The 17,664-nt window shown below is 31.0% G+C and overlaps 2 protein-coding genes across 2 annotated transcripts; one reads left to right on the top strand and one right to left on the bottom strand.

Moving 5' to 3' along the window:
* The first annotated feature begins 6,829 nt into the window (after window positions 1–6,829).
* Window positions 6,830–10,688, top strand: LOC129296331 (uncharacterized). Its single transcript, XM_054934920.1, has 11 exons — window positions 6,830–7,142; window positions 7,702–7,804; window positions 7,970–7,983; window positions 8,098–8,316; window positions 8,486–8,557; window positions 8,898–8,984; window positions 9,098–9,136; window positions 9,268–9,366; window positions 9,809–9,974; window positions 10,189–10,298; window positions 10,406–10,688. The coding sequence occupies exons 1-11, from the start codon at window positions 6,912–6,914 to the stop codon at window positions 10,490–10,492; spliced, it is 1,227 nt and encodes a 408-aa protein (XP_054790895.1). The 5' UTR covers window positions 6,830–6,911; the 3' UTR covers window positions 10,493–10,688.
* An 812-nt stretch (window positions 10,689–11,500) lies between these two features.
* Window positions 11,501–16,073, bottom strand: LOC129296330 (sucrose synthase 7-like). Its single transcript, XM_054934918.1, is given in 16 exon segments — window positions 11,501–11,711; window positions 11,797–11,820; window positions 11,934–12,010; window positions 12,088–12,226; window positions 12,308–12,802; window positions 12,804–12,872; window positions 12,995–13,219; window positions 13,417–13,583; window positions 13,687–13,803; window positions 13,895–14,068; window positions 14,162–14,257; window positions 14,400–14,616; window positions 14,793–14,911; window positions 15,021–15,213; window positions 15,529–15,683; window positions 15,782–16,073. Coding segments are annotated over 16 exon segments (2,517 nt in total). The 5' UTR covers window positions 16,016–16,073; the 3' UTR covers window positions 11,501–11,695.
* Between the last annotated feature and the right edge of the window lie 1,591 nt (window positions 16,074–17,664).

A 17,664-nucleotide genomic window follows, 5' to 3' on the forward strand; every position in this document is an offset into this window, starting at 1 on the left:
TACGTTTTTTTAAATATCCCAAGGATGTATTTCATTTTTTAATAAAAATAATTAATTTTAAAGTGAAAATTAAAATTAAAAAAATCCTAAAATTATATAAATATGTGAACCTGATGAACTTATAGGTCAAGCTATTTGAGTGATAAGAGCCTTGATACTCACGCTAACTTTAGTTAATTTTAAATAAATGTGCTAGATCCATGTATTTAAACAAGCAGATCTGGTGGGCTATCCTTTTTTTTCAAGGGGAAAAAAAAGAGACAGGTTAGGACGCATACCTTTGACAATGTAAGTCTCCTTGATTTATTGCCAATTTCCACTCTCATGTAGAGTGCAAACTATCCTCACCCTCTCATCAATATCAATATATATAATCATGATATTATTTTTTTAAGCTAGCAATTCGGGACACCCTAGATAAATCCAAAATTTTGGGATGGAGTTTAGTAAAATAATAATTTGTTAATGCTTCGCTGACAAAATTCGATCTTAATCCAAATACACCAACGGAGTATTACTTCGAAAAATTAAATAAATACATAATTCAGAATAAAGTTTAGTAACGTGGGAAAAAAAGCAACCTCTTCTCCAACTGAAAGTGGGACTATTTATATTTATATAAAGGAGGGATTACTATTTACTTTCATACGCGATGATTGTTATTTTTTTTTTTAAACCACGTATTCATGATAATAGTTAATTAATATAATATAAAATGGAAACCTTACTTCACTTATTAGTTTATTTTTCAACTTATAAAAATAAAATTTTAAAATAATACGATGCAATTCATCTTAATTATATATATATATATATTTATTTATTTATTTGTACATCGCATGATAATGTTTATGTAAATATTTGTATACAGATATGTGTTGTTATATATATAAATATAATATAAAAATATAAATAGATAACCCAGCAAGTTCATAAGTTAGGCTTCAAGTAAATAGATCAAAAGCCTATTATCTTTATTAGATAGATAAAGCCGTGCCTTACTTAGACCTAGAGCCAGAAATTCGAGCGGACCGGGCTTTATTTGGGCCCGGCCCGAATAAGCCCGGACCCGAACAGGCCCAACTCTTCGAAAAGCTCGAATAGCCAAGCCCGGCCTGAATTACTTAGAGCTTTGGGCAGCCCGAATACCCAAATTTAATTTTTAAAATTATTTTTAATTATTTTTTTACTTTAAAATTAATTATTTTATTTTATAAAAAATATAAAATATATTTTTTTAATACTTAAATGATGTCTAGGACTCAAATATATGGTATTTTAGTATAAAATAATATAAAACTTAAAGAATTAATTAATATTTATTATATTATATGTATTTTTTAAAAATATAATTTTTTTATTTGGGTATTCGGGTCAAGCCCGAACCCGATCGGGCTTGGCCCAAATTTTTTCGGCCGAACATAAAAAAAATATCTTTTCTTAAGCTCGGTTCTAAAATTTTTTGGGTCAATTCGGACTAACCTGTCAGGCTTGACCTGAACTACCGGCTCTACTTAAACCAGAACAGAGGCCCTTGATAAGCGATCTCGACTATTTCTACACATATTCTCCAGTAAGACTCTCGCTTTTTTCCAGTCATGTGAATTATCACCGCCATTATCGTGAATATCAATGAAAACAATCGCTATCGCCCGCCTTGTGATTTTCATTTTACCCCTTTTCTCTCAAATTATAAAACATTTTTAAAGAATATTCAATATTTTAAAATATAAAATATTTTAATAAACATAAAATTTTATTAATGACACTTGTTAATATTATCTTTTTTATATATTATCTCTTTTTAATATTTTTATCAATATTAAATAAATAATATTTTTAAAATTTATACTTTTGTCTTAAAAAATAAGATTGTAGAGTATATATAATGAGTTTTATTTGTATGTACGATTTTATTTAAAATTATCTTATAATTTAAAAGGAAGGAATGTTTTTTAATCTGTCTGTATTCATTCCATTGAGTTTTACAAGGTTTTTTTTTTTTTAAAAAAAAAGAAGGAAATATTGCTCCTTCTGCTTGTGATTTTAAGATACTGCTATCTATTTTAATTTAAACAAAAAAGAAAACTTGCAAAAGAACACATTGTCAAGAGTTTCAGCTCCATAACTTCATTCGATTTGATTCAACTCCATAGTTTCAAGTGTCAACCCAACTGACGAGAGGGACCTTGAGGGCAATGGCGAGAGGGACCTGCGTTTGTGCGAGGTGAGAGACGACAGGGACAAGGCGGCGTTGGCAGGTGACTCTGCGGGAGCCAGCGTCAAGCAAGAGGGCAGGGGCGAGCACATGACAGTTGAAGGTGAGAGAAGCGACGTGGGAGGAATTAACACGCTTCCATGCTCTAGTCGTTCCTTTTCTAACGTTATAATCACAGTTAAAATTACACACACACACACACACACACACATATATAATAGTTTAAAATAGATAAAATTATCATAATCAATGATTCATGATGGATAGCCAACTTTAAAATAACATATCTAATTTGAATTTTAATTTATAAAATAGATACATTTTATAAAATATCCCCCCCTTTTTTAAGTTGCTTGAATAAATGAAATTAGTAATGCCACTGAGTGCTTTAATCTCAGTTGGCTGAGGGTTAATCCAAGGGAGAGAATAGCAAAAAGGTCCCCAGTTAATTTAAATCTTAAGTATCAAATATTAAGAATTTGTAAGTTTGATTCTTAATTTATAATTTTGCTATGATATAGTTGCAGCTTGTATTTAAAATTTTAACAAACCATATTAAAACTTGGAAGGCAAGTTGTAAATCCATCACAATAAAATTACAAAATTGAGATAGGAACTTATAAATTTTTAAAGTTTAATATTTGAAACTTAATTTAAATTAATTGATCATTTTGAGATCTCTCTGTCATTCTCTTTCAATCTAATTTAACCATGACTCTCAAATTCGAGTCGAAGATTTGCAGCAACAAATAAATTCATTTAATTAAATTTTATATTATTTTAAAAACACTAAAATATTTACTATTTAATGATGACTGTCAATGTTATAAAATATTTTGTTTAAAGTGCAATTCTGGTCATCTAACGTTATATAGATTTTCATTTTTTATAAAGTGCCCCTTCATTTTTTAACTAACACAATTAGTTTTATTAATAAAAATTTTTACATTAGATTTTAAATATTGACTAAAGATTCTCAAATTATGATATGTTAAATTTAATTTTTTAAGACTAAAATATATAAAACTTCCTAAATTTTTAGACAGTTGCATATAACGTTTCTCATTTTTAAAAATTTAAAATTAACCCTCCAACCTTTCCTTTTGTTTTTCAAAATTTTTTATTATTAATTATGTTATTTTTTCATTAGGGTTAAAATGTCGTTCAACTAAAAAATATTATTAAATAAAAATATTATATTATATAATTATTTATAATAAATTTCTTATATTTTTTAGATAGTTGAGGTATTATTAACAAAAAAATGTTATTATCATTGTCTAAAATTTTAAATATTTATGTTTATATTAATTTTATTCATATTTTTTGTCATCGATGATGCGCGATTAAAAGATAAATTTTTATTTATGCTTTCATGTTAGATTAATATAATGCACATGGTTAAAATATTTAAAATTTTAAATATTATTATGTTAGAATAATTTATCTTTTAATATTAAAAAATTATGCACCGTTGATAAAAAATAGATAAAACTGATAAAAAATAGATAAAACTAACACAAAAGTAAATATTTAAAATTTTATGTGGTGATAATAACATTTATTTTGGGTATTATCAATGCCTCAACTATCTAAAAAATATAAAAAATTAATTAGCTATAGTTCTACAGTATAACATTTTGTTTAATAACATTTTTTAGTTGAATAATATTTTAACCCTTATGAAAGAATAACAGAATTAATGATAGGAGGTTTTCAAAAATAAAATTAAAGATTAGGGGGATTAATTTTAAACTTTAAAAAGTGAGGGGGTTATACGTAATTGTTTCAAAGTTTATGAGAATTTCATAAATTTTAATCTTCTTTTAAATAACAATAATTTATACAAAAATTATTTAAAATTAATTATGTTATGATTAGGTAGTTAAAAGTCAAAAGACCATGTTGTCTTTAGGTGTTATCTGTTTGTATACTCCCTTTAGATGGAACGAAGTCTTTCAGTATTTATATTAAAAAAAAAGTTAAAATACCAAAAGCTGAACATTTTTAGTTGTTATCCCAATCTTATTTGATTATGAATTTTTTAATTATTTTATTTGAAATACAAAATTATTAAGAATTATATATACAAATTTGGCTCTAGAAGTATTAATAACAACAATTGCATAATTCCTTATCAATAAGATGTAAGATATTTTTAAGATTTTAAAATATAATTAATATATATATATTTTAAAATACCTTAACAAGTAAATTCAAGGGTGAAAAAAGGGGGGACTAGCAGAGGCCACAACTCTCATAACTTTTTAATTTTTTCTTAGTTAAATGTAGGGTTTATATATTTTTGGCTCCTATAGATTGACACATTATAGAAGTTATGAAACATTAGATTAAATTCTCATTTTATTTTATATGTAATCTTTTATAAAAGTATAAAGCAATTATTTTAGTAGTTTGAAGATATAGTTATTATAGAATTTATTCATTTTTAACAAGATAATACTATACATGCTCTTAAATTTTATATTTAATGAAAGAAATTGTAAAAATTGTTATTAACAAACTTTGTTAAGTATTGCAATAGATCCCAAGATATGGTGAATGTCATATACTTAATATTTATTATAAAATCACTTATCTAAAAATTAAGAGACTTGGTGAAGATGTCTTTTTTAAAAATTACTTTTTTAAAAGTAATCAAGCTATTGAAATTTATAATATGAATGATTTTTACTCTTATATGATTTGATATCACTGACATAAAAATTTTATGATAGTCGAGCATTATTAATGTGTTAATATATTTGTTTACTACAATTATTAATTGAAAAAATTAAATAATAAATTTAATAAGCAAGTAATATAACTTATTATATTAAATAAAACTTTAGATTCTAATGATGTATTTAAATTATTTAATGCTCATAAAAATGATAAAATTTTCATGAATTTAATGATAATTTAGATTGAAAAAAATTGATAAAACATTTATTGTAGACATAATAACTGATAATTTTTATATCATGAAAATCGACGAGTAAAACTTAATATATATTATTATTATTATATACATATAAAATTAAATATAAATATATTTGTTGAAATATTTATATTATATCGAATATATATATATATATATATATTTATAAAATGCAGCAGGAAATATGAGACATAAAGCTGTTAATATTTAAATAAAATTTATGAATCATTTATTTTTAATAAGGACAATTTAATAATTTATAAAAATTTATTAATGACAATAAAGTCTGTAAGAACTTAAGTGAAATTATGATATTTTGAGAAATCAAATCATCATTTATATATTTTAGAGAAATTTTATTATATTTTTCCTTAAATAATTTCCATTTTATTAAAATGACTTTTGAAAAAATTATATCTCAACATAAATTGATTTTTCACAAATAATTTTTTTACAAACTAAAAACTTAACACGCTCTCAAATCGGCGAGAAAGCACGTTGCGTGTTCCCTGAGAACCAATATATTGCAGATCTCAAGAAAAGATTACTCAGTGTAACATTTTAACCCGAGAGGATTCCTTTCCTAGAGCTACAATCACGAGACGAGAGTCCAAATGCATCAGGAGAAGGCACGGTCACATGCCCACTTTCACCACACACTATAATTGTATACGATCCTTCGCGTCATTGTTTAATCCCTTTTTAAAATATTTGGATTCCACAGCTGTATTTTATTTAAATAACTGAAATCTAAATCAATAACTTTAAATTTATACTTTATTTAAAATTAATAAATAAAGAGATTTATTTAAAATAATGATATGAATTTTAATTATTTAAATGATATGCGCCCTGCCTACAAACATGCTGATCTGACAATGTACTATTTCGAATCCCCCCGCCCCCGGTTCATGCCCATTCCATCCTTTTCATTTCTTTGTTGATGGGTCCTGCCTGGCAGGCCTTCAACACGAGAGCAAGGCGGGGAGGAGCGTGAATGTGGTGGTTGGGTTGGGTCGAGGTGAGTGCACAGCACATGCTTGATCCATGGCTTCAGTGAAAAAGAAAAAGGATAAGCATGTTGGAAAGAATATGACAAAATAATCCATCCCCGGGTTCACGAGTCACTTAACTGTTTCTCTCCCATTCTTGCTAAATAATAAAAATAAAATAAAATTTCTTTAAAATATATAAATAAATTTTGCAAATCATTTATTTTTAACGCAATATTAAATAAAAATTTAATATATAAAATTATAATTTACTGTTGTATTATTACGGATATAAAAAAAATTATAAATCTTTAAACAAAATTTATAAATTATTTTTTTAATAAAAATAATTTAATAATTTATATAAATTTATTAATGATAAAATTTTTTAAAAATTTATGAAAAATTGTGATTTTGGAAGAACTAAATTATTATTTATTTTTATTGTATTGTCAATTTTTTTTAAAATAATATCAAGAAAAAGTTATCCCCATTGCCACCACCGAGCCAAATTACCAAACCATCCCAAAAAGCTGGTCATTTTCTTTCTCTTGTTGCTCTAAATAGCTGGTTAATGATTGTTATTGCCCGGAAAGTTGAGGAGCTTTATCCCTTGTCCGTATGCCGTAAGAGTAACGAGGCCCCTGGCTTAAATAAACAAGCTCCTCAGTTATGTAGTGGTAAGTGCCTGGTCTTGGCTAAAAAAAAAAACAAAAAAAGAAAGAAAGAAAAAGAGAGAGAGCTCTGTTTTGGCAAGCTTATGGCTTCAACAGCTGCTGCTTCTTGCTCTCTGCAAATCTTCCTCCTCCTCCTCTTCCGCCTCCTGGAATTGGCCTGTTCATTGGAATGGGGAGGCGCTGAGGAGGTAAGCATGGTGAAAGTGGGAGACTTCTCGAAGGTGGAAGATGCTGTGAACTTTCATTTATACTATGGCCAGACCTTCAAAGTCATAAAGAATGCTCTTGATGCCCACAGCTACCTTCTTCTCCAGGTATCCTCCCTATCCTCTTCTCTTCCCCGTTTTCTTTCTGTAATCAACAATGGAGGCACGAGGCAATGGCGGTGGGGTTTAGTACTGACTTCTAGGCTACTAGGCTCCTATTTGGGAAATAATTGGGGGACAAAATTTATTCTGCATTATTTTTTTTGCATCTTAAAATTTCAGAATGATAGATCCTGATTGAGAAGCCATTGGAAATTACTTGCTTTCTTTTGTTCTCGAATTCCTTTGAAAAGATAGTATATAGGACACTGGAAGATATTTCTGTTTAGTTTTTGGTTCTTTTTGGTTATAATGAAGAGGACAATATGGCAATTTCAGTTGAATTAAGTGCACTTTGTAACACAGATCAAATCAGATTGTAGGAACATAATTGGCAATGTGGATAATAATACTTTTTACTATTTATATAATGCGCGAAAGATATTTCGCTGTTCTTAGCTGGCGACCCCAAAACAAAGATTGCCTACTTCCGGGAAACTTATGCTAGATGTCCAATACTTTTCCTTCTTATATTGATAATTATATTGAGAAAATTTCTCGTTGGCAGAATAATACAAGGATTGCATCAAGGACCAAATATTGCACATCAAGAATCAAATCATTTGTGATTCCATTGTCAAACTATTCAGTTGATACCGATTCATTTCCAGGCAATCCCTTCTATGCAAATCCCTGCCTCTATGCATTCTCTACTTTTTTGCTTGACTTTAGTTTGCTACCGCATAACATCAGAAGCAATTTTATTTTTCTCTAGAAAAACTAATGCATTAACGCTTTCCTTTTCTTTCTTTTGCCTCCTTGGGGTGAAACTCCAGTTTCCTTCTTAGAGGTAAGATTGCCTAGCCTTTTCAGCCTTCTTGGAGTTTAATTGTCAAGATGGAAGTGTCTTACTAGCATAAATGATTGGCCTTCTTATTTTTCCCTCCTTTCATGTCATGGATAGCTTCTAGGCTTGCTAGGGAGCTTGAAAGGCATAACATCAGACTTGGTGGCTTCTCAATGCGTTCTAAAATTATACCAAGATGGTCAAATAGAAATGTTCAACAAGACTGACGAAGAAAAGCTTGCACAGTTTGCAGCTCATTTCTCTGGTGATGCTGATCATCTACCAGCATGCAATTTTGCCACATTTGTCCCTTTTTCAGAAGACACTCCTTTGCAGGCAAGTAAAAATTCGACATTACTCTGTAAAGACCCCAAGAACTATGGCATCCACATTAAGTGCTTACATTTTACTATTGATATTGTTAAATATTAACCTATCAACTTATCACGGTAGTGTATTGTCTGTGCTTGGAATTATTAACTATTTGGTACATGCACTTTTTTAGAGAGCAGAATGGATCAAATTCATGGGAGCATATGCAAATGAAGAAGCTAGAGCCAATCAAGTGTATTCTAAGGTAAGCACTCCACTCAGTCCGAGGCTTAACTAAGTTTAAAATAGGGGGAGGTTCTTGTTTCTTTATGAAAATTATTTTCATCTTTGTAATTCTGTAGTCGTGAAGCTTTTTCTGTTTCTTGGTCCAATGGAAGACGGGCAACTCATACTCTGCTAGACTGTATAAAATTAAAACAGAAGGATTTCCAAGTTTTTCTATAGTTGAATGTTTTTTGGGTTTCAGTTTTAAATTGCACTTGCAAATTTCTCTATCATTTTTACATAGTTAGTCATGCAAAAGTTTTTGTAACTGATTGAATTTTCTGATAACTTCTAAAAACCAATGATTTGTTATTGTACAGATTAAGGAGAACTATTTGTGCTTGGCTAACATCACAAACAATCGAACATCCTTTAAACCAATAGTAGCATGGATGAAGTATTCTGATGTATGTATCCCCAGAAGCTCTGACTCTTATTTCAAATATTATTTATCTCCTAATCATTCCCAGATTCTGTTTTTTTTTTTTAAATTCAGGACTTATGTATATTCTTTTTTCAGGGCGTTTGGGCTTTTTCAAAGAACGCGTATAAGTTGAAGGTATGAAGAGAACTGTAGATAATTAGCATAGCAATTAGAAAATGAGATGATGTTTCTGAACAGGGACAAAACATTGTTATTATGCATCACATAAACTCTTCCCTTACTTTGCACACTAACATTGCATGCAGTATGTGGAAGATGCTGGTGGAGAAAAGCTTGATGCAAACAAGAACTCTTATAATGTCTCTGATCCTGATGATCTGGACGAACTGCATGCCATCTTATGTGTAAGTTACTGCAGTTAAGTTAAAAGATATGATAGAACCTCTAATCAAATTTTCTTGTCTACTTAGTTGAATCTAAAGTTGTACATAATAAGGCATGGATAAATATCATATCCTCTAATGCCTGGTCCCTTTTTTAATATCTAAGAAAGAAAATTGATCTTTTGGACGTCCCACAATTATGAATTTTGACCTTGAGATTGTTATATCATATTCATTTTGTGCTCCGCTTGCTAATGTTTTAATTTCAACAGCCTACCAACCATTTATCCATGCATTCTTATGATTACATTGTGTTCATTTGCTCCTTCTGGAGAATTAATTCTCATAAATACATATTCATTAAAAAGCAAGTTTAGTTCATATCTGTATTCAATTTTTTCTATTCAATTTGCCTGTTATTTAAGTTTCTCAACAATTTATATAATCTTATTTCTTGATGCAGACTGTGGAAGTGGTGATTGATGAAACATTAACTTTTGATCCATTCAACTATACAGTATCAACATTTCTCCAAAATTTGAAAGTTGAAGATCATTCTTGTTTCTCCTTTCTCACAAATACAAGCTTATGGAGACATGACAAAAGGATTCAAAATAATGCAACTCTGGGTAAGTTGTTCTGGTTTCTCGCCTTTGTCAAATATAATCCATTGCAGTCATAACTCATAAGTTTTCCGTGAAAATTGTTTATTCATTTCAAGTACATAACTACATAAGTTAATTTAAAGGGTCATAAATTTGACTTTTTTTCCCCTCGTGTGTGTAATGAAAGGAGAAATCTAATTGATAATTGCAAATTGCGTGTGATCTTCTACATGCGAAGACTGGTTCAATGGAGGAGTCTCTCAACCTCAATTGGTACTAGCCGATCTTATTGAAGTTTTATTTCCCACTGGAAATTACAGCACAACATACTTTAGGAATCTCGCAAAGGTAAATTTTTGTATTATTCATTCAAATTTTAATAAGCTGTGAAATGGGAATTTCTTTTTCCCTTTCCTTTTATTTTCTAAACCTCAATTTTTGACATCATCTTACAGGGAGAAGGACCTTCAGATATTGGTTCTGAAACGTGTGAGAGGGACGCTTCCATTGCATTGGAACCTACAATAGTAGCCTGCGGATGATTGTGTTTCTGCTTCAAAGATAGGTCTTTTTGGTTAATACTATTCTTTTTAAATTTGATTTTCAAAATATAGGATATATACATTTTTTTCGTTATTGTTATGTTTTTTGCACTTATCACAGCATATACCTAAAGGCTAGAATGTAACATCGTTTTCCTCAATCAGATGACAATAGTGAACTATTTTCTATCCTCCAGTTTAAAACTCAAATGTTTTTCATGGCAACCATTATTGTTATTTATTCAGAATGATTAAAATGTTAAACGTCCAGAGATCTAACCTTATTATATATAAACGATCAGATTTTATAGTTTCACGTATTTTTTATCTTCCATGGCCACTTTTTCCCCTTCGATACGAATTTCCAGCAGTTCAACTGTTACTTAAATCCTGAGAACCTTCTTCATTTATTATCACCCCCCAGCCAAAAAAAAAAAAAAAACAAAGATATGATAAAAAGTCTTATTTAGAAGAAAGAATTTCATTTAAGAATCAGGAATATAACTTAGTCATATGTTAGACCTAATAAAATCTGAAACTACACTGCAAGATCAAAAGATTAATTGAATTTTTTTTTTTATAAAAAATGACCAAAATGCCTTTCATTTTGTTATATGGTATTAACAAGTGAAGTTATAAAATTAACAAATATTGGTGCGAAATTAATAAGTAAAATTATGTGATTAATAAGTAATACAATTAGGCTGAAAGAGTCATGGATTTAATAAGTAATAGTTAAGTAATTAATAAGTTTTATTGAAGAATTAACAAGTAAAGCAAGTGATATAACTGAATTGAGAGGCTTATGGATTTAACAAATAAAATTAAATAGTTGACAAGTTTTGTTGAAAAATTAATAAATAAAGTTATACAATTTAGTCTAATAGAAAGGCATTTTGGTTATTTTTTATAAAAATGATTTTAGTTTAGTTCTTTAGTCTTGCGGCATAATTTCAGATTTTATTGGATCGCTGATCGTTGAATGAAATTCTCCCCATTTAGAAAGATTTCTCAAACTATCACATTTATTCATAACATGAAGTAGTTGCCGTCTTGCAACTCATACAGAGCTCATAATTTTGATTAAAAAAGATAAAAGTTACGTAAAGGGCATATAAATTTGGCCAAACACAAATATATAACGTGCCAAGGTTGTCAATAGCAATCTCTTTTTGGATGCTACAGACCTTGTTGCTCAGACCATTAAAACCGAAAGAACCTGAAAAGAAACCAAAACTAAGTTAGTTGTTGTAAACCATAATAAGCTAATCCAAAATTTATTTTGTTTTGTTCTAAGTTCTAACCTTTCAAATTTGGACTGAGAACGTCTGTGTACAAAAACAAAATTTATATATATTAGATCAATGATGAAAGCAGCCACGTTTTTTTGGAAAACTAATTTTTTAATCAAATGAAATGCTCTTTATGAGTGATGACTTGCCTTGGCCGTTGTTGTGTGATAGCCTGCCTGTACACTGGTTGTTGAGGTTCATCTCTTACAATTGGTACAGTCGTAGCCTGTAACATTAAGTTCCATCTCAGAATTTTATCGCATCACATGTTCACTCTTTCAGAACCAACTCTATTGGCCTTACCAGTTTTTTGAATATAAGATTATAGAAAGTGTTGATGTATCTCTGCTTCGCCATCTTTTCCTCCTTGTGCATTTGCCTCCACAGGGTGTAAATACTTCCCATATTCAGCACCTTGTTCGCATAGATCTTCCACGTATAACTACAAAATCAAAATCAAAAATTTTTAATCATCTAATCATCGCGGACGCACAAGAAACAATGGATCTTGTTTGATGTTTACCACTCATTGATCCGCTGTAATCCATACGCAGAAATCCTGCTCCATTGTGTAGGATCTACTCTGCATTTTTCAAAAAAATCAGCAATTTTGTTGCTTGATTCATTCCCATCAAGGGGATCAATAAGAAACCCAGAAACCCCATCGACGATGATTTCTGCTGGACCTCCTTGTTTAGTGGCGAAGGTGGGTAACCCACAGTTCATTGCTTCAATGACTGTAAGACCGAATGCTTCATATAATGCGGGTTGCACGAAAGCTCCCTTTGTGTCAGCAATGCAGCGATAGAGCTCTCCATTGTGATACCTATCAGTTTGTGCAGCAATCCATCTGCATTGACCTCTTAGTTGGTATTTCTCAATCAAATTATGCATTTTGGTTATTTCTTCCTTTTCTTCCCTATCATTTGATCTCAAAGGGTCAAAAAAACCTCCAACTATGACAAGGTTCACCAAGTTTCTGAGTCTCCTGCTCCTTCCAAACCACTCAACTAGCCCTTAAGTTCTTCACAGCATCCAACCTTGCCATTGAGAACATGATGGGTTTTCTCCTGTCTACAAGATACCCACTGTTTTTGCATTGTTTTTAGAATTCAGAGAAAAGAAGAAGTTATTTGGAAGAAAATAGTTATTCATATCGTATTTGATAATCTAACAATGAATGTATAGGAGTGGTGTCTAGATTACTTACATATGCTCACTGGTTTCTGATTTACCATACAACAAGTTCTCAATGGCTGGGTGAAATTGAGTGAGTCTTCTGTCTTTCTCGGTGTAAGGGAAATAGACAGACTGGTCAGCTCCAGGTGCAGCTATATTGAACTTTGGATCAGTTAGATTTATCCCCCCTACAACCCTACACAGTCCTGGGAGCGTAAATGCAGTATGACTTTCATACTGTCCACATCTAAGTTGGCTGCAGACAAGAACTTTGAAAATTCATTATATTTCTACTTAGACATATGGGCATTAATTTTATGTGTACAACCTACTGAACTATATCAGTATGCTCTTTTATGTATGCAAAACAAATCGTCAATTTATACAGCATGGCTTTGAAAAATAACTTGTTTTTTTTTTCTAATGTACATGTACAAAGCTAGGTAAGCTAACCTTCCCGCAATTTCTTGGTATGTGCTAGTTATGATAAAATCTGCTGCATTCATAGCAACTGTATCGGCCATGAATTGGCATGAGAAATGGTACTTTGCTTCAAACTCCCTCCACTTGACATCTGAATCTTCATACTTATTCTTCTCTAAAGCATGAGCTATTGTTCCCTGATTTTCAAGGAAGCTGAGGAATTAGTACACGTGACGGAGAAGACGTCCTTACGGCCGCAAAAACCATTGAGAGGGAAACTTAAAGGGATAGTGACCAGACCAGAGTTATGTTTAGTTTACTAGCCATCACAGACGCTACCAAATTCCCATCGGTGTAATTTCCAAGAATAAGATCCGGTGGCCCTTCCATGAATTCCACAATCTTGGCAGTAGCATCCTAATAGTATGAACAAAGGAAGCAATCAAAGTGAAGTTCTTTGAAGTTAAGAAAAAAACCAAGGTAGTGATTATCAAACAAATGCCCATGCCTGAGTAAACCTCTCGAGATAGGGATAAATGTCAAAGCGAGAAACCCACTGACGCAGGAGCCCTCTGTCTGTCTGAAAAGGCACACGTACAATGAAGGAGTGCTTAGTATCATTGATAGGTTCCAACTCCAGATTGCACTTGGTTCCTCGGGCATCGGGTATGAGTCTTGTAACCTGTCAAGATCAGAAAAATACTTAATTATTCTATTAAAGAATATGTTGTATGCATGTACAATGAGATTATTTTTTGCAGCTTAAGTAACTTACCACAAGAATCTGAGGCTTCATATGTAAACCTTGTTGCCTAATTCTGAGGAGCAGTTCTTCTTCCAAAGCCCTAACTTGATCCAATATGTACACTACCTGTTCAAGATATGAGAAACATGGAGATCAAAAATTGGATTGATTGGTTATCATATATGCATTACAACCTACTTGGCAAAGATCAAGAGTTTGATCCCAATCACTCTAAATCTAGCCAATTATAGTAAAGCTAAATTCCTACCTGGCCTCCTGTATCTGGCAAGCCAAGAACATCTGCTTGCCCAAAATAACCATGAACAGAGAATATCACTATGTTGAAAATAGTGGGAATACGGCTAAAAAACTTCTCCAGGTTCACTGGGTCTGGTGCTTGTAGTGCTTCTGATAGGATTCTCATTGTCTCCCTCACTCTTCCTGCAGTATCTCCCCAACCACTCTCAAAGCCCTTTCCCTTGAACCTATGAATGAAATATTAAATTGATGTTAAATCACAACATCCAGACCGCTTATAAATAGTCAGATTGGTAAGAGTGAGGTAGAAACATAAGTAGTGTTAAGGGTTCAAAGTCTAATAAATTATAATAAAAAAATTATACCATCCTATACCTTTTCAACAGAATAATAGAAGACTTACTGTGGCTCAAAATTCTCATATGGAGTGTCCATAGGAAGTGATGAGAGGAATGTATCAGCCCCTACTAATGCCAGCTGAAGATTTGCAGCAGAACCCAGCGTTTCATTAATCAATAAACTCTGTCAATTTAGATTACACAAGGAAAATGAACATGGGCCCTTAAAATTCTTCAACAAAAAATGTGTTGTGGATTCAGTTAATCTCATGGCTCATGTTCTTTGCTCTTACTTCTCCTCGATAATTCAGTGCTAACAAGTAGTTAACTAAGGTCTGTTTTTTCGCCGCTTTCTCACTCAACTTGGATGATAAGACCTTGGTCACAAAGCTGAGACCATTCCCAATTGAAGAAGGGTGTGCCAAATGAGGGATTTTGCTGTCAAACGCTACAAAATCTGCTTCTAATGCGTTTTCGTCATTTGCCCTACGATATGAGATCAGTGATAATTATCAACACACACTTCAAGCATACGTCTTACACTGGTAACAATAAGACCATTACAGAAGACCTTCATATTCATGTGGTATAGAGTTTGAACATTTATCAATTCTAGAGACATGATTCTGTTAACACAATATATGAATGGAAATTATATTATTTAAAATTTTTACCATATTAATGTCATGTAGGCATTTCTAGGGAATGATTATATTTTCCCGATATTTCCTATTATTTTCTCTCTCTTTCTAACATAAAACACGATCAGAATATCAGGAATAAGAAGAAGAAGAAACATACCAACTTTCGTCATACACCATTTCTTTAAGTTTCAAGTAGTCAATGGGGGAGATACTCTCAACAGAGAGATCCAAAGAACTCACTTTTACAAATTCCCAGAATGCTTGATTTGGCCTCACCGCAAAGGCAACATATGGTGGATAAACAACAGCTTCCTGCAAGTTTCACAGCACATCAAATCAATGGCCAGCCACGCCATCTTCAAAGTCACACTGTCACATGTAAATGATTTCAAATTAAAGAGGACTTAAACCTGTGTGGATCTCAGAATGGGGCCTAGAAAGCCATCCATCACTTCGTTTCTTTCGCTTATGTCATCGATAACTAGCTCCATTTCTTCCATCAAATGTTGAGGTTTCATGATCCTTCTGCCCTTCTCAAGGTACCTAGCAAAACACCTCTTCATATAGTACCGGCTCTGCCTCAGTGCATCCGGCATGCTCTCTGTCACAGAATCTGTGCGCTTTAATGCTGTTGCATAAGCCATTTCAACACACAAATGTTCTGATAAGGTAAAAAATCAAGGTTTTGAAGGCTAGATAGAAGATAATGTTGGTTCTTGTTCTGCCTAGTATGATGTGGTGGTTTAAATTTATATGCAAGGGAATAAGGATGATGTGGCATGAAGAAGAGAACCTTTTTAGCTGGAATTTTTGTGAAAAGTTGGGAAAAGAACAACTCCAGGGGTAAGAAAAGGAAAAGAATGTTTTCTGACAAGTGATTCAAAGCTTGAAGAGAAAAGGCTTCTTCGAGTAGTACTTCTAACGTGGAAAAAATAGGTATCATTCTTTTCTTCTGAGTCACGAGCTTTGTCTCATGCACGCAACAGCTACAAACATTGGATATTCAAGAGGGATCTCGTAAATCCTTGCTTTTTGTTTTAAAATTTTACACAGGGAAGAATAATATAATTTATAATCCTTGAATTTTTTCAATTATCAATTTAGTCCTTAAACTTTAGTTTCATATAACTCAGTTCATAGATTATTAAGTTAAGAAATTATAAGAATTAAATTGTACAAAATAAAAAAAAATTATGAGGGTTGACTTATTTCAAATTAAAAAACTATAAAGACTGTTGTTTTCGAGCTAAGAAAATGCAAAGACTGTTTTGTTTTCAATCAAAATTCAAATGCCAAACAAAAATAATATTTTAAAAAAAAGATATACTCGTAAGTTTTTATATGTCTGGACAAGAAGTATATGAATATATGATTCTTATTAATATTATTAGCACTTTCAAGATTATTTGTTTTAATTTAATTGAATACAAATATATTAGGTATATAAAATTAAGTATGTAAATTTTATTTATAAAATAATTAACATACTGTATCAAAAATAATTAAAATGTTAACTTTAAAACCCGGAAACTAATAGGAAATAACAATATAACTGGCATTTGACTTACAAAATCCAGCATGACTTCAAAAATGTTACTATTTAATTTGATTGCTGAGTTTTTTTTTATATTCTTTAATTAATAAAACTAAGAGAAGTGGATATTCTCAGATAATTAAGTAATTAAATGAGATAAACTACAAATGAACAAAACAGGCAAACAATAATACACACAAGATGGTTTCTTGAACGTTTTGGGACTACAATATCTTGTAACAAATTAGAAATGCCCAATTGGTACTAACCCATCTTATTGAACTTTTATTTCCCACGGAAGATTACATAGCATGCTACTTTAGAGATCTTGAAAAGGTAAATTTTTAATGTTCAACTAAACTGCAAAATGCGGTTTGTTGTTTTTCTGTAACCTTTTATTTCCTACTCGATTATTATCCATGTCGTCTTACATTTGTATTTCAGCTCCCAAGTTGTTTTTTTTTTTTTTGGTTGTAAATACTATTTTTTTAATATTCGAATTGCCAAATAGTTTAGAAAAGTAAATCTCCACTTTGAATAATATGGCAGGAAAAGAGTAATTAAATTGATGAAAGAACATCAGAGGCGTCTCATAGGAATATCAATTCAGTACGTATAGGAATGCTGATGATAAATGGCAGCAGAAGTGTAATTGACATTTGATATGATAAAGTAACATTGAAATGAGCAAGAGTACAGTCGTACACAAAAGATTAGCTTCCCTCCATAAATGATATACCTTGAGTTGCTACAAAATCC

This window comes from Prosopis cineraria, unplaced genomic scaffold, assembly GCF_029017545.1.
Source record: "Prosopis cineraria cultivar Desert tree isolate PC_DT_omini unplaced genomic scaffold, ASM2901754v1 PC306, whole genome shotgun sequence".
Taxonomy (NCBI): domain Eukaryota; kingdom Viridiplantae; phylum Streptophyta; class Magnoliopsida; order Fabales; family Fabaceae; genus Prosopis; species Prosopis cineraria.